Genomic DNA, 23,299 nt, shown 5'->3' on the forward strand with positions numbered 1-23,299 from the left:
TTCCTATTTTTTTTGTTTTTTTTTTCATGTTAAGTTGGAATTCATGTATAAAGTCAGCTAATATATATTTAGATGTGCATAAGTACTGAATGAGATATTGATGATATGATAAAAATCATATCATATCTTTATTTATATTTTAGAAATATATCATAATATTGCATAGATATGCATAAATGTAGTTGTATTATACATTACAATTCTACGTAGACTAGAATTCTCTTCCTATAAATAAGGGATCTCTAACCCTTATTAGGACATGTTGTATTTTTTACATAACGCCTCTCACTCTTTTCTTACACCTCTCATCTATGTCTTTTACATGTCTTTCTCATATTTTCGATCTCTTGCAATTTTCATATATCTTTTCCATTGAATCCTATATTGACTTGAGCGTCGGAGTGGCTTTGCCTTCGGGCGAGCTATCTCACACGTTTTCTTTGATACACAGAAATATTTTGGGATCATTCGACTCGGTTTATTGAAAAAATTGATTCGTTGATTACCGGTTCAAGGTAATTTATTTGATTGAAATTTTTGAATGCATCAGATATCAAGCTTAGTTTGCATATTTTTTTTTGCATTATTAAGAGTCATATGATGCATGTTTACTATGTCATGTTATATATGAATGTGTGTATCATGTTGAGCCCTGATAACATTTAAGATATGCAGTTGAGTAGGGTCTCTCAACCCTTGTTTTTGATAACCATGCGACTACTGGGTACATAAAGCAACGTGTGCAATCTTACCCATGACAGTTTTAGTCCAAGATCATAGTTGCTATGTGTAGCACCAATTGGATTTTCGGAGCAGCGTGCTCATACTCGGGATGCTTATAATCTAAGCATGAGCTCCAATGTTTAATTTCTGCTTACCAGAATAGTAATGCTTCATGCATTGCATGTAAACATATGTACTAATAGATTACGTACATGAGTATTACACTCACGGCCATGTTTCTATCACGAAAATCATATTCGACGAGACAACTTGCAAGTTGTACAGGGAGTGGATCAATGTTCATTCGATTACCAAGGCGTAGGAGCATAGGTGACCGATAGTTTTAGTTTAAATCTATTTTTGTATTTTGTTGTAAATTGATTGAGTTATATAATTGATTCTTACATTTTAGTTATCTACCGCTATTTATATATTAATATTTTAATTAAATTAATTACATGCTTATGAAGTGACTATCAGTAGGGACACACACATTGCATGTATAACGAATAAATATCATGTTTTTTTTCTCAAAAGTAGCACATGTGGGAGGTGGAAAAGTTGAAATGACATAAAAATAGCATAGTGAATTTTGAGATAGTCAAAATTGTGGTAGGAATTCTGATGAGAGAAAATAGTTTTTATTTAGGTAGATGAGAGAAAATAGTTGAAAAAGAATGTAGGTGTAAAGTGTATTTTTGGGCATTTGAAAAACATACCAAGATACCAACGAACAGTTTCTATAAGATGCTTAAATTTAATTAATAGTAAAAGATATATGTGTGTGTTTGTGTTTGTGTTTGTGTTTGCACACAAAAATGGCTCGAGCGAGGTGTTGCAGGCGTGCCAGGCACAAATGTGCCAAAAATGAAATAAAGATGAAAATATTATCGAACTTCTAAAAATCAAGCGAAATGAGTGTCGGTTTCGTCGTCCGTCTCGATTTCATCGGTTATATGTCAAAGAACACAAAGAAATATTGACAGAGAATTATTAATAACAACTGAACATTCCATTCTTGCTACGAAAAATTCGAAAATGACAATTCATTGCCATAATGACATTTATAAAAAAAAAACGCTACTGGAATATGGAAGGAACTAAGAAAATAGACTAAAAATGTGCATTGTACTTTGTAGAAAAATTATGAAGATGAATACACAAAAATGTGCAGAAAAATTGCTCAGAAGTCAGAGAACTTTTTGGAGCTTTTTGATTGATGATTTTGTGCCCGTCCAATGTTTTTTCCATGCCGATTGGCTTCAATAACTTCCTTTATCCCATTTCTCCACTTGTTTTAACATGGTATTGGCATTTTGAAATAAACTCCAATTTCTGATTTTGCCGCTATCTTTCTTTCTTGCTGGACTTGGACTCTTTTACTTTGATGGGCCGATGACATTATTCCAAGTCCGGCCTACTGCAATTTCCCTTATTTTGGGTTTAACAAAATAATTTTATTTTTTGGGTTAACAGTTTTCTACATTTTTATTGCTTGTGTTCATGAGCGAAATGTGGGTTTCGGGACAATTTCATGCATACTCTGGCCAATGTCTTTAGGGTGTATCACTGGGAAAAAAAACAGTGAAGTCCCGCGTGTATCGATAAAATGTTCATTCTTGAGGCACGTCTTGATAGTAGCTAGCATCGTATTGTCTGGGCATGTTAATTGTAGAGAAATTTTGGGAAATAACCTTGGTCAAAATTATTTTTTGAAAAATTACTCTTCACGGTGTATTTGTAATTTGAGTGTAGTAATAATACCTGAGAATTTCAATATTATTAGAAATGGTCCATTTTGTTCAATCTATTCGTCAAATTGACTCTTGATGACCCAATTGGGCCGTGAAAACTAAAAGGCTAGTCCATGTTTGGCATCGGATAAAACTGAGACCATTGAGACAAAAACCTATTGGTAGTAATTTGGTATGATAAATATAACGGATCAATTTAATCTATATATAAAATAAAAAACTAAAATACATATTACAAATTAACTAATATTTTTTGCAATCCACAAAAACGGTGACATTGAACTATGTCGTGTACAAATTTTAATAGGCCTGGAGTGCGTGCTTTAAAGCTACAGAAAAATAAAAAGAAAATCCCAAGATAATTGTTTTGTTGCGGTACAATGTGCTTGTCTAGTGCCGACGTGTCAGATTTGAAGCCTTACGGCTATGTCTGTTCCCTCATCCCCTAATTTTTCCACACTCAAGAAATATAAACGCAAAACTGCAAATCAAGATAAGAAACCTGTGGAGAACTCACGGCGGAAACGCGTTATATAATTTTTATTCTTCCGCATATACAAAAAAAAAAAAAAAAGAAACCCAAGAAATCCTAGTGTTTTTTTTCGATGGCTTCGTTAAATTTGTTCCTGGCTCCAGTTTTCACCACCCATAGAAGAGTTGTTGTGAGAACTGGCGCCACAGCTTCGAAAGCTTCGGGCGCAAGCAGCAGCAGCGAGGAGAAGGGGGTCTTCGATTTCGTACTTGGGGTGCTGGCAAAGGAAGAGCAGATCTACGAGACTGATCCCATCTTGAAGAAGGTGGAAAAGAAGAATCTTGGCGGCGGCACCACCGGCCGGAGCACCCCGGTCGTCTCCCCGCCGGAGAAGAAGAACGGTGGGTTTGATTTTGGGGGCTTCTTTTCCAAGAAATAATTTATGTATTTTATCGTTAATATTGTATTTTGTTGATATACAGCAAATGTATGCGTTTAGCATTTCATCAATTGAACATCTGAAATTTTTATATTTGAATTCATCTCCAGTTAGTAACAGCTTCTTGTGATTGTCTGACAATACTTTTTCGATCGAGATTATATAATTTTATTCTTCCGCATATACAGAATCTTTCATAAGAGATTCAAGATTAAGCAAATTTAGCAAGATTCTTGGCATTGATCATTAAACCCCGCATCTACATCCAAACGAATTACCTTTTTTGTGGTTTAATCCATCTAGAATTCACATCATTACCTTGACTTCTAGGCAGAGGCAAGCTCGCTTGGCATGCACATTGAAGCTCCAAAGGCAAAATAGGCCAATTTATAAGAATGGGTTCATCATAGCATGTATTTGAGTATATAATAATCATATAAACAAATGAATTTAAGTACAAAGTAGTTACTTTCAGTTGATCGCAAGAGAATGTAATTATTCCATTTTTTTTTCGAGTAAAGAAAGAATTATTCCATTTTATCTTGTGTGTTTTCAAACATATAATCACTCTTCATGTGATAAGAGCATACATTACAAAAACTGCAACAGATGCTACATATGTTCTAGAACAAATTTTGAAGACACAGAAGAGCTAATCATATCAAACTATATATGGACTTGATTTCTGCGCATCACCGTGTTACAATATCATGTGCAAATGTTAAACCAGAGAGTTGATAATCGTAAACAACTTTACAGAGTATTCGTCGTATAAGTACATTTCCAGCTTCAGATGACACGAGAAAGAAATGCAGCTTCTTCAACGATTCTTCATCTGTCTGAAATTAAGGAGGTGGAGAAGATGATGGCCTAGGGTATGCAGTATTTCTGTTTCGACCGTTCGTATCAGCAGCGTTTAGTGCATGTGTCCTAGATCTGTTGCGGGTTTTATGGTGACTGTTCTCCAGGTTTTTTGAATCTTGAAGTTGCTCGAGTTCTTCAACTATAGCATTCATTGTAGGCCTCAGCTTAGGTTCCAACGACACGCATCGCAAAGCGATGTTAGCTACTTTCTGAGCTACATCAATGGTATACTGGCCTTCAAGTCGGTTGTCCATGATTCGGAAGAGTTTACGCTTGTTGCCTAGACAGGGTCGGGCCCATTCCACGAGCTTGTGCTCACCCGCTGGCCTATTCTTGTCGATGGCTCTCCTTCCCGAAAGCAACTCAAGGAGGACAACACCATAACTATACACGTCGCTCTTGGATGTCAAATGACCTAAAACCACAAATTCGAAACTGGATATCAGAACAAAAGTACAAGAAAAATGTTTTCAATAGCAGCACCAGAGAGTTCTTGAAACATATCCAGATGAAATGGATGTTGTGTCTACTAACAATTTATGTCAATTACACAACAGTTCGAGCGGTATAATTTGGACATAACTCAGATATCCAGACCAGAAACGAGAAAGAGTTTAATGCATGATTCGAAATCATACCCGTAGCTAGGTATTCTGGAGCCGCATATCCATACGTTCCCATGACCCTTGTTGACACGTAACTTTTATCACCGACGGGCCCATCCTTTGCTAATCCAAAATCAGAAAGTTTTGCATTGTACTTCTGCCGAATCATAAAAAGAGAAACTCTACAGTTTTAGCACATGTATAAACATTGAAGACAGTCTCTGTTCACAAAGTGAAGAATGAGCTACCGAATCGAGCAATATGTTGGAAGTTTTAAAGTCTCTGTAAATGACTCTTGTTTCGGCACAGTGAAGAAAAGCAAGCCCCTTTGCAGCTCCAAGAGCAACCTTAAGCCGAAGACTCCAAGAAAGAGGCTGAAAATAAGACCCCCCTGCCGAATAACAAACTCATCATGCTTACTGCATACTAATATTAATTTCTATATAGATTGCTGTGTAAATCAGGTAAACTCACTTCGAAAAAGATGATTTTCTAAGCTTCCCCGAGTCAAGAATTCATACACCAAAAGCCTGCTATCATCTTCCCAGCAGTAGCCAACCAGTTTCACAAGATGGGGATGTGAAAATTGGCCCAAATAGTTTACTTCGGCCTACAACAAAACAGATAGATGAACTAAATCAAACGGCAATAATTAGCCATTCATCAACAAAATGATAGATTCTTCTTCCGTACCTTTATATTAAAAGTTACAACTAATGTGACTAATAGGAGTAGAATTATGCCACAGGCAACAAAAAATGGTCAATTATTGATCCTTTAACATGTAAAATATCACAATGCAATATAAACATTGCAACTCCAGGGGAAAATGAGAAACTCACCAGCCACTCTCTATGGCCCTGAAGGCTCTCTTGGTTAAGTTTCTTAACAGCAATAAGCAATCCTGTCCCCGGCTTTGCAGCAGTGAATGAATTTTCATCAATCCAACCTTTAAAAACTGAACCAAATCCACCTCCTCCCACAACACTATCAGGTCGAAAATTACGAGTGGCTAACTTAAGATCCGCATAACTAAAGCTTTTCAGATTAGGCGACTGCAAGATCTCGCCCTCTGATCGGGGAACAGATTGAACTGAAGACAACTTGCTACTAGAAATGCTTATATCATTCCCATCCGTACTAACATATTTTGAATTGACTCCTGGGTTGATCAGATAACGAGTTATTGCTTGCTAGACCATGTGTAATCCAAGATATTGAAAAAATAAGCCCAAACGCACACCAACTTCAATTGATTCCGTCCCTCCAACAAAACAAATAACCGAATAAAACTGAAATACACAAGTTTTAAAACCAAGAAACTTGCAGAGAGACATAAAAGAATCTAGCTAACTAAAACACCATGTATTGCAAGACTCCCGAAGTAATCATTCACTAACATAATTTAAATCTTTTCATGGCCTCGTTTCCTTAAAAATCATTCAGAAATAGGAGGGCAGAGTAAAATAAATAAAAATTACCAGTATTAAGAGAACTTTCAGCCTTGATTCTAGCACTCAAACATACCCCCATCACGATAAGACCAAACCAACACTATCAAAATCTTGGTCTCTTCGGATTCTGCAGATTAAAAACTGTGCAGATAATCAAATGAATAAGATCTATAAAGGGTATGAGAGCAAGCTGAAAAGAGAGGAAAAAGATGAAAAATCGAGCTAATGATATTCATATCCAGTATTGCATAAATTTCACAATTGAAAAGCTCCTACCTTTGATGACATACCCACCAACTCCTACCCACAAGCAACAAGAAAGGCATTAAAAATAATCTTTACAAAAGAGAAAAGGAACAAGATTCACCTCAAACATTAGCTGTCAGCTCACGAAAAAGGGGAAAAAATAATTAAAAAAAGAAGGGTTCATCTGATTTAGACTCAAAATTCAAATGGGAGGTTCCATTACGAATAATGATAGAGGAAGGTTGGAGAAAAGTATATTTATGGCGGCCCCATTACCGCTTCAACTGGATCAGAAGGAGACTCATTCACACCCACATGTGGAACGTAGTTGATAAACACACACATACGTGCGGGTGTGTGTGTGTGATGTCGGCTTTGACTTGCCGTTCAATTTTCGTTGACTGCTGCAGTCACAGACCTAATTTGAAGCCACGGCTTGTACGGCTTCCATTTTCATCTATCGAAAGATGATAATATTTTTGACATTATATTTAATATACCATGATAATAATAATCATGACAAAAGTTTCGTCTGCTAATTTGATATTTAATCAATAGTTATTAGTTTATATATCAAATTAATTTTTATTCTAAAAAATAATAATTTTTCATTAGCATGAAGATTTGTCTCACAAAAATTAATCGTGAGACCGTCTCATATGATCTTTTTGTCTAGTTAATAGTCTTCTTGTGATATTTAGATTTATGAGACAGATCGACCCGATCATATTTGTATAAATAGTAATAATTTTGTTATAAAAAGTAATGTTTTTCATAATTTGTATTGAGTCAGATATATGTCTCACAAATTAACCGGCGAGACTTTTTCATATAAGTTTTTGTGAAAATCTACCGCTTCAAATGGTGCAATTTGTACTTGAGAAAAAAATGTGTTGCATATATTCAGTTTATATTTGTTTTGGCTTCTTGAGAATATTTTTTTTAAAAAAATGAATAACAAATACTATCATTATTTTGTTTTAAAAAAAATTATGTTTGAGATCATTTTATATAATCATTCTTTGATAGTGTGCGAGATTTCTAAAATAACATAATTTTGTAGTAAATACTATTGAAAAATGAGCCATATATGTAAGTAACATGGCCAATTAGTCAAGTAGGCTTTTCATTACTTTTGAAATTTCCATATACAACTTTCGCTTCTAGTAGCGTAAAATGGTTTCAAACAAAAATAAGATTAATTCGTGTTACCAAATTTATTTTCTCATTAGTGATTGTAATATGTTCAAACTTCAAACCTAATTGATCTTTGAAGTATTCATATGTGTAGTTTTTTCCCCTCAAATCCAATGTTTTTCTTTCAAACCTAACCATTCGGTGAAAAATAATATATAACATATTTGACCATCAAATTTTTCTTTTTTTTTGGGCTACTCTTTGAAATTTTGACTTTCATCTATTTAATATACTGGAACCTACATACATATATGCGTCCGATTGATTGGTTAGCCCGACTGAGTTTACATCAAACATCGGTGTTATCATTTAATTCTACTTCATCCTCTCATTATCGGTGGTCCCATTCCGGTAGCCTTCAAATACAAATTTTTTTTTATTCGCCATTGATTGATAGATTTTTTTGTAAGGAAATATATAATTGAAAAAAAAAATTCCAAGACAAAGAGTTGCTTGATGTTCATTTTTCATGAGAAGCATGTGACCCATCATTCAATAATTATATTTAACGGTTAATTAAACATGTAATATCATTATTCCAATCTTCAAGCTCCAGATGTTCATTCCTGGACGTTTAGATCACCCGTTAATATCTCCATGCTCCAGATGTTCATTCCTGGGCGTGTGGGGGGTGTGTTGAAATATTGTACTACATCGGTAGAATAGAGTACTGGGAGCCCTTAATATAGATAAGGGCAATCCTCATCTCTTGAGCTAGCTTTTGAAGTGAGTTAGGTTCAAATCTAATTTCTAATATGTTAAATGGGTGGAACAAATTTATGTCTGCACCGAATAATAATATATTCGACATAAGTAATAATTCTTTAAAAAAAAAATCGGATCAAATATCTGTCTGACAGAATCGAACTTTGACTCGGTATCGTCAAATTTTTGTGTTAAAAAATCACTTTTTAGGATGATGTCCCGCTAGCACAAATGGAACCGTTGACATTAGGTCTTCTATCATTACAATGTGAAAGATTATATATATTAATATCTTGGTAGGCTGATAATTGTCATCCTTGGAGTCTACATTCGGTCCTACCAATTAATCAAAGCTGTCAAATTTTGCTAAATTGGTTCGATTAAATTAATACTCAAATCTTAGTTTGTGTGTTTTACCTAATTAGGATACTAATTAATTAGTAATCTGGCATGTGATTGATTATCCGGAAGCTGTTGGCTTGAAATTGTCAGCTCGTGGACCAGAATATGTACCCTTTTTTCAAAAAATATAAAATAAAATAAAATAAAATAATATGTACTCTTCTTAGGCTAACATAATAAAAAAATAAAAAAACTAAAAGCTGGTAAAAATAATGACAGACTTATCAAGTTTTAGGGTTGAAATTAATTATATATAGATAAATAATATTAAGATTAATTACTGAGATTAATTATATATAGATAATTATAAAATAATATGTACTCTTCTTAGGCTAACATAATAAAAAAATAAAAAAACTAAAAGCTGGTAAAAATAATGTCAGACTTATCAAGTTTTAGGGTTGAGATTAATTATATATAGATAAATAATATTAAGATTAATTACTGAAATTAATTATATATAGATAATTGTAAAATAATATGTACTCTTCTTAGGCTAACATAATAAAAAAATAAAAAAACTAAAAGCTGGTAAAAATAATGACAGACTTATCAAGTTTCTGGGATTGGAGGAATACCTATTTCCTCAACTCTAAAAGCATTTTCCAAACGGTATGTAATGAATCACGTTTAGTTATATTGAGGCTGGGTTTATTTACTGGGATGAGATTATACGTGGATAAATCATATTAAGATTATTAAAATGATTTTGAAAGATTTATAATAATGATAGATAAACAGTAACATGTTTACTTCGAGTTATTAATTTTGGAATTGAAATAATGATTGAAGGATTAATGACAGTTTTACCCTCCACTTATGATATACAATCTTATGCTTAATTTTGGATTCATATAATTTGGGTTGAGTTATTTTTTAACTAAATTATTATTGATTCACACGGAGGCATTTTCATTTATCAAAATTATTAGTTATAAAAATATGTATTTTTTCAAAAATAATAAAATTGATAAATCGAGTTATAAAAAGAGAGAGACGGAAAGAAATTGGGAGGGAAACAAAAGAATTGAAGGAGGGTAGATTATGATTTATGTGTGTTTTTTTCACAAATATTGGTTAGGATGTGTTATCTCTTATGTAATTAAGGATGTTTAATCTTATGAATTAGGGTTAAATGACGGGGCTTGAGATTTGAGAGATTTGATTTTTTTAAAAGTAAACAATGGATTAAGTTGGATTAATAAGCTTATCCTATTGTTATCAAGTTAAGTAAACACACCCTGACATTATCAATATTAATATTACTCATGTGTTGTGACATTGATAAATATTAAATTTATATACAATTGGGGTATTAATTATTATTTTAAGGCTTACTTGCTATGATAAGTATAAGATTATATTAATAATCATATGCAATCAAATGTTTACTTACTTTTTGAGGGATCGTATTAACTCATAAAGTTCATCAATATTTACCTAATTTAAACTTTAAACTTTGATGATTTCTCACAAATAAATGGTGTGATAAATAATCATTTTTAACTAATTATGTTTTCAATTGAAAAAAAAAAAATTACACTAATATCCTTAATTTACTTCCCAAAAAAATAATATATGAAAGCCCCATTTAAAAAAAGGGAAAATTGTGAATAAATCCCCGTTGGCAAACTTAACTTGCTTCTCAGTCCCCATTTCAGAAATTATGTGTTTACACTACCTGACAAAAGCCTGAGATGTGTTTGAACTCCCCAATTGATGCTAAATTACGAAATTGTCCTCAACTTTACATGAAACCAAATAATACCAATTGAAATTCTTGAATGATTATGCAGACGTTGATTTTATTTTTTTAGTCTTATTGTATTGATTGTGATTATTTTTTTTGTCTAAATTTTTTATTTATTTTCTTTTATTAATTGTTTGAAATTCTTGAATGATTATGCAGACGTTCGTTTTACTTGAAATCCTTCAATAATATTTTAAGGTTCATAAATTATTATTTTTAGTTATTTATTTTCATGTATTTATCACTATTTTTATGTGTTTGTTCTTGAATTTGTTATGTGGTTTTTGTTTATATTGTTGGTCGTTTCTGTTGAATAATTATTCATTGAGTAACACTCTTGTGAGAGGTCTCATTCGTGAGACGAGTCAACCCTACCCATATTTATAATAATAAGTAATACTTTTGGCAAAAAATGTAATACTTTTTAATGGATAACCCATATAAGAGACCCGTATCAAAAAAATGACCCTTGAGACTGTCTCATATGAGTTTTTGTCTTATTCATTTGAAATGATTGAGTGACGATCATTTATTTTGTTTTTCAAATTTTTTTTAAGCTGCTTGTTAATTCATTTTGTAATTTAATTGGAGTATCCCGTTACAAATAAAAAGACAGTGAAGATGGACACTAATCAAGCTTGTGTTGTTGCGAGTATATATTATGAAAAACTGAGTATATCATCTGATGAACATGGATCGCTGGAAAAACAAGTTTGAATGATTTTTATTGTATGGTTATGCTTTTAAGTTTGTTGTAAGTACGGAATTATTAATTATTAGGTAGACATTTTGTAAACTCAATGTAGTTCAATATGTTATTTAAGCTTAAGGGAAACCAATTTTTATGCGTGTTTTGTATTTTGTACAAAAGTTTAAGGTAATAGTACATAACTTGTATAATTCTTCGTCTTTCCAGATTGATAAATTGTTTTACTAAGATTGAATATATATGTCAACCAGCTAAAATAAATTAGGTTCGAATTCTTCTGAATTCAGAATAAATCCAAAATAATTTGGAACAATCTCAGATGAATCGTGATCCAATTCATGAATTTTGGTCATCTTATGTCGTGTATTATTTGGAAAATATATAAGTGAATACATCGTAATGAGATCACGTGTAATTGTGGGTGACAAAGATCGGCCTTGACAAATGAAATTAAATTTGATTTGAATTGTCCCTGATTTTGAATAATTCCAAATATATTTGGAATAATATTCAAAATTTATCGCACAAGCACATATGAAATAGGAATGATGGACTCATTCTTTGCACACCGACAAATATGTTATGATTTGGTACATAATACACATCGTGATCTTTATTGGCAAAATTTTTTAACAGAATGGTGCTCTCATTGGGTCATTATCAATGTCTTCATCCTACACCTTAGACAAGAGTGGGGCAAGACACATTACTAGACAAATACTTGGGTGATGTTTCTACCAATCTCTAGGGATTGAAAACTCATATCCACTTGTGTTATGCAGTGTATTATAGGATATTGGTACATGTTAACATGGTCATGCCTTCTTGTTCCGCAAATCAAAAAGAATATTCTGCATAATTTTGAGATTGTTTCTAATGCATGTCATTTTGATCCAAAGCCACTTTTACTAGTAGAGTGTGATCTTTGTGGCCCAGAATGTTTGTACTACAATCGGAACACATTGTTCTCGATTCAGTAATATTTATCTCATCTCTACGTACTAGTTGTGCTCGATCTCGCACGCACATGTTCTGAAAGATAAGCGTTATTAGAGTAAATGATATTTCTAAAAAATGAGAAAACATCATATTAAACAAATTACGAGTTTGGATTTTGGAACAATCTTTTTGATTTGCGGAACAAAAAGGCATGCCTATGTTAAAATGCACCAATATCCTATAATACACTGCATTACACAAGTGGAGAGGAGTTTTGAATCCCTAGATATTGGTAGAAACATCACCCCAAGTATTTGTCTAGTAGTGTGTCTTGCCCCACTCTTGTCTAAGGTGTAGGAAGAAGACATTGATCATGACCCAATGGGAGCACCATTTGTGGATGTTGATTGCCACTCAATGTAGACAATAGGGGTATATTTTTCTAAATCCAAACTCGTAACTTGTTTAATATGATGTTTTCTCATTTTTTTTTTATAACTATCATTTATTCTAATAACGCTCATCTTTCAAAACATGTGCATGCAAGATCGAGCACAACTGGTACGTAGAGACGAGATAAATATTACTGAATCGAGAACAATATGTTTCGATTGTAGGACAAACATTGTGGGCCACAAAGATCACACTCTACTAGTGAAAGTGACTTTGGATCAAAATGTCATGTATTAGGAACAATCTCAAACTTGTGCAGAATAATCTTTTTGAATTGAGGAACAAAAAGGCACGCCCATGTTAACATGCACCAATATCCTATAATACACTGCATGACACAAGTGGAGAGGAGTTTTTAATCCCTAGAGATTGGTAAAAACATCACCAAAGTATTTGTCTAGTAGTGTGTCTTACCCCCCCACTCTTGTCTAAGGTGTAGGAGGAAGACATTGATCATGACCCAATGAGAGCACCATTTGTGAATGTTGATTGCCACTCAATGTAGACAACAGGGGTATATTTTTCAAAATCCAAACTTGTAACTTGTTTAATATGATGTTTTCTCATTTTTTGTAACTATCATTTACTCTAATAACGCTCATCTTTCAGAACATGTGCGTGCGAGATCGAGCACAACTAGTACATAGAGACGAGATAAATATTACTAAATCGAGAACAATGTGTTCCGATTGTAGGACAAACATTTTGGGTCATAAAGATCACACTCTACTAGTGAAAGTGACTTTGGATCAAAATGGCATGTATTAGGAACAATCTCAAAATTATGCAGAATAATCTTTTTGATTTGCGGAACAAGAAGGCATGCCCATGTTAACATGCACCAATATCCTATAATTCACTGCATAACACAATTGGAGATGAGTTTTTAATCCCTAGAGATTGGTAAAAACATCACCTAAGTGTTAGTCTAGTAATGTGTCTTGCCCCACTCTTGTTTAAGGTGTAGGAAGAAGACATTGATCATGACCCAATGGAAGCACCATTTGTGCATGTTGATTGCCACTCAATGTAGACAATAGGGGTATATTTTTCAAAATCCAAACTCGTAACTTGTTTAATATGATGTTTTCTTATTTTTTTATAACTATCATTTATTCTAATAACGTTCATCTTTCAAAACATGTGCGTGCAAGATCGAGCACAACTAGTATGTAGAGACGAGATAAATATTACTGAATCGGGAACAATGTGTTCCGATTGTAGGATAAGCATTGTGGGTCACTAAGATCACACTCTACTAGTGAAAGTGACTTTGGATCAAAATGACATGTATTTGGAACAATCTTAAAATTATACAGAATAATTAATCTTTTTGATTTGCGGAACAAGAAGGCATGCCCATGTTAACATGCACCAATATCATATAATTCAATGCATAACACAAGTGGAGATGAGATTTCAATCACTAGAGATTGGTAAAAACATCACCCAAGTGTTCGTCTAGTAATGTGTCTTGCCCCACTCTTGTCTAAGGTGTAGGAAGAAGACATTGATCATGATCCAATGGGAGCACCATTTGTGGATGTTGATTGCCACTCAATGTAGAAAATAGTGGTATATTTTTCAAAATCCAAACTCGTAACTTGTTTAATATGATGTTTTCTCATTTTTTATAACTATAATTTATTCTAATAACGCTAATCTTTCAGAACATGTGCGTGCGAGATCGAGCACAACCAGTACGTAGAGACGAGATAAATATTACTGAATCGAAAACAATGTGCTCCGATTATAGGACAAATATTGTGGGCCACAAATATCACAATCTACTAGTGAAAGTGACTTTGGATCAAAATGTCATGTATTAGGAACAATCTCAAAATTATGCAGAATAATCTTTTTGATTTGCGGAACAAAAAAGGCATGTTCATGTTAACATGCACAAATATCCTAAAATTCACTGCATAACACAAGTGGAGATGAATTTTCAATCCCTAAAGATTGGTAAAAACATCACCCAAGTGTTTGTCTAGTAATGTGTCTTGGCCCACTCTTGTCTAAGGTGTAGGATGAAGACATTGATAATGACCCAATGAGAGCACCATTCTGTTAAAAATTTTTGCTAATAAAGATCACGATGTGTATAATGTACCAAATCATAACATATTTGTCGGTGTGCAAAGAATGAGTCCATCATTCCTATTTCATATATACTTGTGTGATAAATTTCGAATATTATTCCAAATATATTTGGAATTATTCAAAATCAGGGACAATTCAAATCAAATTTAATTTCGTTTGTCAAGGCCGATCTTTGTCACCCACAATTACACCTGATCTCATTACGATGTATTCACTTATATATTTTCCAAATAATACACATGACATAAGATGACCAAAATTCATGAATTGGATCACGATTCATCTGAGATTGTTTCAAATTATTTTGGATTTATTCTGAATTCAGAAGAATTCGTACCTAATTTATTTTAGCTGGTTGACATATATATTCAATATTAGTAAAACAATTTAACAATCTGGAAAGACGAAGAATTATACTAAATTATACAAGTTATGTACTATTACCTTAAATTTTTGTACAAAATACAGAGCACGCATAAAAATTGATTTTGCTTAAGCTTAAATAACAGATTGAACTACATTGAGTTTACAAAATGTCTTCCTAATAATTAATAATTATGTACTTACAACAAACTCAAAAGCATAATCATACAATAAAAATCATTCAAACTTGTTTTTCCAGCGATTCTTGTTCATCAGATGATATACTCAGTTCTTCAAAATATATACTCGCAGCAACACAAGCTCGATTAGTGTTCATCTTCACTGTATTTTTATTTGTAACGGGATACTCCAATGAAATTACAAAATGAATTAACAAGCAGCTTCAAAAACAATTCAAAAAACAAAATAAATGATCGTCACTCAATCATTTCAAATGAATAAGAAAAAAACTCATATGAGACAGTCTCAAGGGTCATTTTTTTTATACGGGTCTCTTATATGGGTTATCCATTAAAAAGTATTACATTTTTTGCCAAAAATATTACTTATTATTATAAACATGGGTAGGGTTGACCCGTCTCACGAATGAGACCTCTCACAAGAGTGTTACTCAATTAATAATGATTCAACTGAAACGACCAATAATATAAACAAAAATCACATAAAAAATTCAAGAACAAACACATAAAAATAGTGATAAATACATGAAAATAAATAACTAAAAAAATAATTTATGAACTTTAAAATATTATTGAAGGATTTCAAGTAAAACGAATGTCTGCATAATCATTCAAGAATTTCAAACAATTAATAAAAGAAAATAAATAAAAAATTTAGACAAAAAAAATAATCACAATCAATACAATAAGACTAAAAAAATAAAACGAACGTCTCCATAATCATTCAATAATTTCAATTGATATTATTTGGTTTCATGTAAAGTTGAGGGCAATTTCGTAATTTAGCATCAATTGAGGAGTTCAAACACATGTCAGGCTTTTGCCAGGTAGTGGAAACACATAATTTCTGAAATGGGGACTGAGAAACAAGTTAAGTTTGTCAACGGGGATTTATTCACAATTTCCCGTTAAAAAAATTATATAACATGGATATAAATTTCAAATACTTTAAGATATATTAATACATTTAATTTGATTTTAATATACGAAAGATTCATTTAAAAATTATAAAACATGAATAAAAATTCTAATAATTTAATATATGATTAATACATTTAATTAGATTTTATCCTTATTCATGGGGAAATTTTTTTAACTCAATTTATTAATTTTTGTTTTAAAAGATAAATAATATTTATAGTTAATAATTTTTGTCAATGAAAATAATTTACATGTGGATTAATAATAATTTATATTTTTAAATAAAAATCACAATTTCAATTTGACAAATAAAAACTAAAAATAAGATTATACATTATACACAAAGGACAAAATTGTAACTCGTCACTTAATCATAATATCAACCACAAAATTGATCCATCAAAGTAAACATGTGATTGTTTATGCATCATTATTCAACATCTTATAAAATTAGTTTAATAGTCATAGTATTATTTATCTATATAGGGTGTGTTTACTTGGCTTGATAACCATAGGATAAGCTTGTTAATCCAATCTCATCCATTGTTTACTTTTAAAAAAATCAATTTTCCTCAAATCTCACTAAGTAAACACAACCTAAAATTAGTATATCATCGACACAATTTCTAAAGGTACGTCCATCTTTGTGATGATTTCATTTAAATAATAGTGATATTTAGCAACCAAAAAAAAATTCACTTCTGCATGGATGTGACTTGCATAATTTTCTGAAAAACAAATATAAGAAACACAATGTGAGATTTAGTTATATCACGCCTCTCGTACGTGATACATTAATTTTAAAAATTGACTCATTTTTATCGTATTTTTTAAATTGAGAACAATAAATGCGGTAAATACTAAAAAAAAAACTCGATAAAATATGTTGCATCAATTGACTTTACTATGTATCACCGAAATCTTGTGGCAATAGCTTTCGCCGCATCATCGTCAAATCATTTATGTCTTTCTATTTGTAAATAAACCTTTTACCCAGGCTGCAATCAACCGCAAATTTGGAACAAAAGAATAGATCAGACGTTATATCAATTGATTTCACGGCTTATGGCCAAAATTTTCGACAATAGCATTCGCCGCATCATTGTCAAATCATTTATGTCTCTCTATTTGTAGAAAACCTTTTACCCATGTTGCAATCAATCGCAACTTTGGAACAAAAGAATATGAGACGTTATATCAATTGATTTCACAGCGTATGGCCAAAATTTTACGACAATAACCTCATCTCTGGATGGTCGGAAACACTTTCGTCTCTTTATATGTAGTTGCGCCGCCGGTAGACAAGCACATAAGAAATAAAAAAAATTATGAAAGGTCGACCTCTAAATTATCTAACATGGAATCTTATAGCAATAGCTTTCACTGTATCATCATTAGAATTTGTTGCTTTCGTCGTTGGCAGATTATGAGGCCATTAATTCAAAAAGTATATTGTGAGTCATACTGACACTAAACCTGTTGGAACTTACAGAGTTTGATTTTGGAAAATTCACTAATCAGCTAATATTTTCCAGATTCGAACGCACAAGACGTAAATTGAACGAGTCATTGAAGCTAAACTGAAGTCTCTAAGTTAAACTGCATAGCCGAAGTGAGTGAGATAAACTGCATTCAGTTTAGAGTGCTAAACTGAATCAGTTTCATATAAGCTATATAGTGTCAGTTAATTAGAGCCAAACTGCATCAAAGCTCAATCAAAGACCATCTAAATGCTCAACTGAATCATTCATCAACACTGGGTGATTGCTTCATTAGCTTAACTCTTGCGGATAAGAACAAACGTACAGACCAAACGTTGCAAAAGCATAAGAACAACATTTTACGAAGTTGTCAGAGAATGACTGTAGAAAAGACAAGCTAACGACTTTGATTTGAATTTGAAAGAGTCGTTGCCCATCAATTATAAATACTCATTCAGGATTCTTGAGGAATCATCCGACTCAATTAAGAATTCTCGCATATGTATTCAAGTTATCAGAGGTAAACTAAATTCCTTCAGTTTATCTACTCTGTCGATAAAACAAGTAGAAACACTTAAAGTTTATTACACAAAAAGTCAAAGAACACAAACACACAATTCAATTATATCAGATTAGTGAAGATCATTTGTTGCTAAGTGTTGAGTTGTAACAAGTATTGTATCTGTAATTTATCAGTTGAGGTGCTGCAAACCTCGTTGTAACAAGAATCAGTCGAGGAATGAGCTCTTGAGTATCTAAGAGTTATGAGATAGAAGATTGTGTGTAAGTCCTAGTCTTGGAGTGGTATGTTGCAAGTTTATTGTAATAGTCAATGTCTTCTAGAGTGAATCATTTCAAGGTGGAAGAATGAGTGACGTAGGAGCCTTTGAAATTTCCAAACATCCATAAATAATCTTTGTGTCTCTCATCTTCAGTCTATCAGTCTCACCCACTCACGATTATATTTGATCTATGTTCTAATATGTTAGTCGATCTCATTTCACATTTTTTAAGTTGAATGATTAACATTGACACGCGAGAAGGAAAAGACTCAGTTGACCAACCTCAACTGAACTATATTTTGAAGATTAAGGAGTCAACTGCTACAGTGACTTACCCAACCGATCACCCCCAAACACGATCCCAACAAAACCTTCTTATTTTTGCGATGTTTCGCTAATGAGAGTTTAATTCACTTTTTCTAAGGGTGATAACACTACATCTGTAATCATATATTTGCTCTCATTTTGTTTCTTACTATCCTTTAATTGCTTCAATTCACCCTGATTCCAAAAGTAATGTAGAGTAAACTAAATTGAGTTGTATATTGGGCTTTACTTTCAATACGTGTTGCTTGAAACTAGGGTGTGATTGTTGCATTGTGAAGAATTGTTGTCAAAGATTCTTAAAATATTATTCTGAAATTTTTTACACATGTTTGGTTAAGGAAAATTATAATTTTGGTCAATATATCTGTTGTTTTGTGATTTTGAACATCTGTATTGTCAAATTTAGTTATAGTCTTGTATCTTTCGATTTTTGACAATTGTAATAATTTTTCATCCAAAAGTGTTGATATGAGTTACATATTAGCTCCATTTTGAAATGAAATAGGTGTTGTATAGCTACCACATCATCATTATGTGGGAGAAAAAATTGAAAATTGAAAACATAGAAAACCAAAATCGAAAAAAAAAAACATTTATATATAGGATTAATATTGTAGTTTTATGTGTTTGCTGGTAAAAGAAACAATTTCCATTCTCCACACTCACCGCTGGTGGAATGAGTTAATTTTCTGTTATTCATTGAGGCATAGTTTGATACAGTTGATAAGAGAGTGATTAATAAATTATCCTACTCCAGCTCGGGCTTGATACATTTTGACAAAGCCCATGATAATTCAATGGGCCTGTGATAAATGCTTCATTAGATGGAGTATGTATCACTTTAATTTGGTGTGATAAATTTAATAATGGTAAACAAATAATACAAAAAGACATAATTATCATCCATATATAAAAACATCAAAACCCTAAACACGTCTCATTCTCCTCAGATTTACTCGACAGCTTGAATCTCTTCATATTCGGTGGCTGGAGAAGTCACTTGATCGATTACTGAAGAGGTGTTCGTGCGAACATCTTCACTCATTGAGGTGAGATTTACAACGCCAATTCTTGTTTTTTGTTCTGATGGGATTTAGCTCGGCACCTATTTGTGTTTTTTGTGCACTTGTTGAAGGAACTTGTCTTGGATCTTGCATCGCAAGTTATAAAATTTAACTGCATTTATCGATCGCGAGATATGTTTGTTATGCTATTTTTTGTTCTTATTTTTCAACTTGTTTGCGTTTTTAAAAGCGAAAATAAGAATGTCCAGTTGTGTTTGGCTTGTGATTTGGATGTCGTCTTCTCTGCTGCATTTTTGGGTGATCGTAATCCATACAACCTTGCAAAGTTTATATACAGGTCTGGATTCGAGTTAAATATTGTGATTTGCAGTATATTGTTCTACGAATTATATTTTATTTGGGTGTTAAATACTTCTTTGATTCGTTTTTTTAGTTAGTTGTTATAAGATGGGTCATGGTTTTAGAAAACCAATTGCCGTCCCCAAAAGACTACCATTGAGTAAAGTTTGGATTATTCTCTAGAATAGTGTGTGTTAGTTTGCACACATTTGATTTTGATTTTTCCAAATTTGGATAATATTTAGGGCTTCACTATTTATTTTATATTAAATGACATTTGAGTTTTTTTAAAAAAACTTTATCTATAGGTTGGCCTTTGATATTTTTATGACTAAAAATATTTGGTAGATTATTTTTTTAGAAGACTCATAAAACATGCTTGTATTTGTTTGTAGTACCCACATCATGATTTAAGTTAATTAAATGGAAAACATGATAAGGGGTTACTAATTAAACAAATCATAGGCTTAATCTGGAATTAAAAATATTATGGACTTCAAATTAAGGGAGCAACTAGGGAATTATGTTGCTAGGGATTCTGAAGCTAGGGAATTATGCTGCTAGGGAATCTCGAACTGCCGGTAGGGAATCTTGACCTGCTGTTAGGGAATTCCGAACTACTGCAGCTAGGGAGGAGGTCCAAACTACAACTTGGGAGGTCCGAACTCACACTCTTCGGAAACAAGAATTATGTTTGGAAGTTAAGTACATGGTTTCAAATCCGAACCATGACCGGAAAAGTCCGAACTCTTTAAGGACAGGCAGACAGGTGCATGGACGCTCGCATGAATGACAACTGGCACTTAAGCATGAGGTGTCAAAAATGTTAATGACTCAGCTTAAGCGTCAGATACGTGGCATGCATGCAGAAGCTCGGACGTCTCAGAGTCCAGCTCGGGAAACCCGAACACCCCAGAATTTTGCCTATAAACAGAGGGTCTCAGATTTATTGCAAACCACATTTTTAGAGCGAGACCATGCTCAAGAGAGAATATTGATATTCCCGACTCGAACTGGGATTTCCCTACCCGAACCGAGATTTACCGACTCGGACTGAGATTGATTGGTCCGACCCGACCTATACTTCCTGAGCTACCAAACTCCCGAACCGTTTTTGGTATGTTCGAACTCCGAGTTACCTAACTCCCAAACCGAAATTGTAAAACCCGAACTGAAATCGGCAAGACCCGACCTGAGATCTGTAAGACCGATTCGAACTGTGAGATCGGTATCCGAGCAGCATTTTCAAAGGGGTAATGACGGACGAAAGTATGGTCTGAAAATCTTATTTAAATTATTTGAGTATGTGTTAGTTTAATTAAGGCATGTATAACATGATTAGTGATGCGATATATATTTGACTGTAGGCTTGGAACCTAGACTCCGATAGACTTGATCTACTACTAGAGGTTTGTAAGTACTGACTGCGATATCCAGCGAGTATACATGCTTATATGTTGCATTTACGTGGCATGCTTATGTGACATGACATATGTTTTACTGCTTTTATATTCATATGTTATGTGCACATACACGTTGAACATGTTTCCTTTGATATAGCCATGATAGTAGAGCCGCTCAGCTCTATACTTGTTTATATGATCTGACGCCGGGAGTTACGCATGAGCGGAGACTGATACTATGATGATCAAGATGAGTGTGGATGTATCCCGTGGTTTGACTCTTAGCTGGTATTACACTCAGGTCGCCTAGTCTGAGCATGACTTGTTAGATGACCAGTTACCCTGCCATCACACTTGCATGCATCATATATGTATGTTTACTCATATTTATGTACTGAGCATTATTCGCTCACATCCTGGTTATATTCTGGGCACCTCATTCGATGGGGCAGGTCTGAAGTTGGACGGAGCGAGTGGATCGAGGCAGGGCTAGCTGCAGGTTCATGAGGATCTGAGAGTTTTATTACAGTCTGTATATATTTTTGGGAATAAACACTTGGTTTGGTTTTACTGGTTTTATCCTATCGGTTTTTTTATAATTATGGGATTTTAGTTTCCGCATAATAAACTTTGTTTAAGTTTGAATTATTCATGTTATCTTAATTATATTAAGCTACTTGCATGCTTAAAAATGCTAGTTAGTACGTGATCAGTGCGGGACACTACATTGTTATTATTGCTGCAATTTGTATACATTTTTCATTATGAACAATGGCAAAGTTTATACATTGTGCTGATTGGATAATTATTGTTGCAAAGTCAATGAAATTAACATGTCGCACAATTTTATTATAGTGTGATAGAAGTTGTTCTATCATGAACAATCAAGATCGGCTGATCGAGAAATCCAAGTGTTGCTAGTGCTACACCAAATACTTATGCATGCATTTGTGTTTTTTATTATTTTAATACGAATATATATAAAGTATGTACTACCTCGGAAACCTAGGCTTCATTCAACTTCAGAAGATGTCCTGTACAATATTATAAGAAGACTTCATTCTAAAATGATCACTTGCATATGATTATTGAATTAGGAGATACACAATGAATTGTCAACTTGAGGATGAATCGTAATGCATTTGCACGACTATGTTGCTTGCTCACACATGATGGAGGACTTGTAGAATCTAGACATGTTAGAGGTGAGGAGAAAGTGACTATGTTCTTGTCCATACTAGCTCATCATAAAAAAAAAAGAATAGAATCATAAGTCATGACTATATACGTAGTGGCCACACATCCAGCACTCATTTTCACGAAGTTCCGAAATTAGTATTAAATCTATACGCAATAATACTTCTTGCGAAGCCTGTCCCTGTTGATGAAAATTGTACTAACGAAATGTGAAAATGGTTTAAGGTATGTTTATTCATGTTTTGAATATCATTATGAATCTATGCAGCAAAAGTTTTTTGAAAGTAACCAATAACTATTGTATGTAGGGTTGTCTTGGAGTCTTGGATGGAATATATATAAGTGTGCACGTGTCTAATCAACAAAAACCCAAATACAGAACAAGAAAAAACACCACAACAATAAATATCTTGGGAGTTTGTGATCGAGAAATGAGATTCATTTAT

The 23,299-nt window shown here is 33.0% G+C and overlaps 2 protein-coding genes across 2 annotated transcripts; one reads left to right on the forward strand and one right to left on the reverse strand.

Annotated features, from left to right (window-relative positions):
* The first annotated feature begins 3,082 nt into the window (after positions 1-3,082).
* LOC140878501 (uncharacterized) lies at positions 3,083-3,388 on the forward strand. The gene has a single exon (XM_073282100.1). It carries the CDS (start codon positions 3,083-3,085, stop codon positions 3,386-3,388), a length of 306 nt encoding a protein of 101 aa, XP_073138201.1.
* A 561-nt stretch (positions 3,389-3,949) lies between these two features.
* Positions 3,950-6,577, reverse strand: LOC140882163 (probable serine/threonine-protein kinase PBL10). The gene is made up of 6 exons (XM_073287969.1): positions 6,339-6,577; positions 5,700-6,019; positions 5,332-5,467; positions 5,106-5,248; positions 4,891-5,014; positions 3,950-4,667 (listed from the first exon to the last, which is right to left on the reverse strand). Exons 1-6 carry the CDS (start codon positions 6,388-6,390, stop codon positions 4,234-4,236), a joined length of 1,209 nt encoding a protein of 402 aa, XP_073144070.1. The 5' UTR covers positions 6,391-6,577; the 3' UTR covers positions 3,950-4,233.
* Between the last annotated feature and the right edge of the window lie 16,722 nt (positions 6,578-23,299).

The sequence above is a fragment of the Henckelia pumila genome, chromosome 2 (assembly GCF_033568475.1).
Source record: "Henckelia pumila isolate YLH828 chromosome 2, ASM3356847v2, whole genome shotgun sequence".
Classification (NCBI taxonomy): domain Eukaryota; kingdom Viridiplantae; phylum Streptophyta; class Magnoliopsida; order Lamiales; family Gesneriaceae; genus Henckelia; species Henckelia pumila.

Excerpts from the sequence above, each read along its gene's own strand:
- LOC140878501 (XM_073282100.1), top strand. The coding sequence starts at position 3,083 with ATGGCTTCGTTAAATTTGTTCCTGGCTCCAGTTTTCACCACCCATAGA.
- LOC140882163 (XM_073287969.1), bottom strand. The coding sequence starts at position 6,390 with ATGGGGGTATGTTTGAGTGCTAGAATCAAGGCTGAAAGTTCTCTTAAT. Across the intron at positions 5,015-5,105 it reads CCAACATATTGCTCGATTCG|AAGTACAATGCAAAACTTTC; the intron begins GTAGCTCATTCT and ends ATGATTCGGCAG. Across the intron at positions 4,668-4,890 it reads TCCAGAATACCTAGCTACGG|GTCATTTGACATCCAAGAGC; the intron begins GTATGATTTCGA and ends TTGTGGTTTTAG.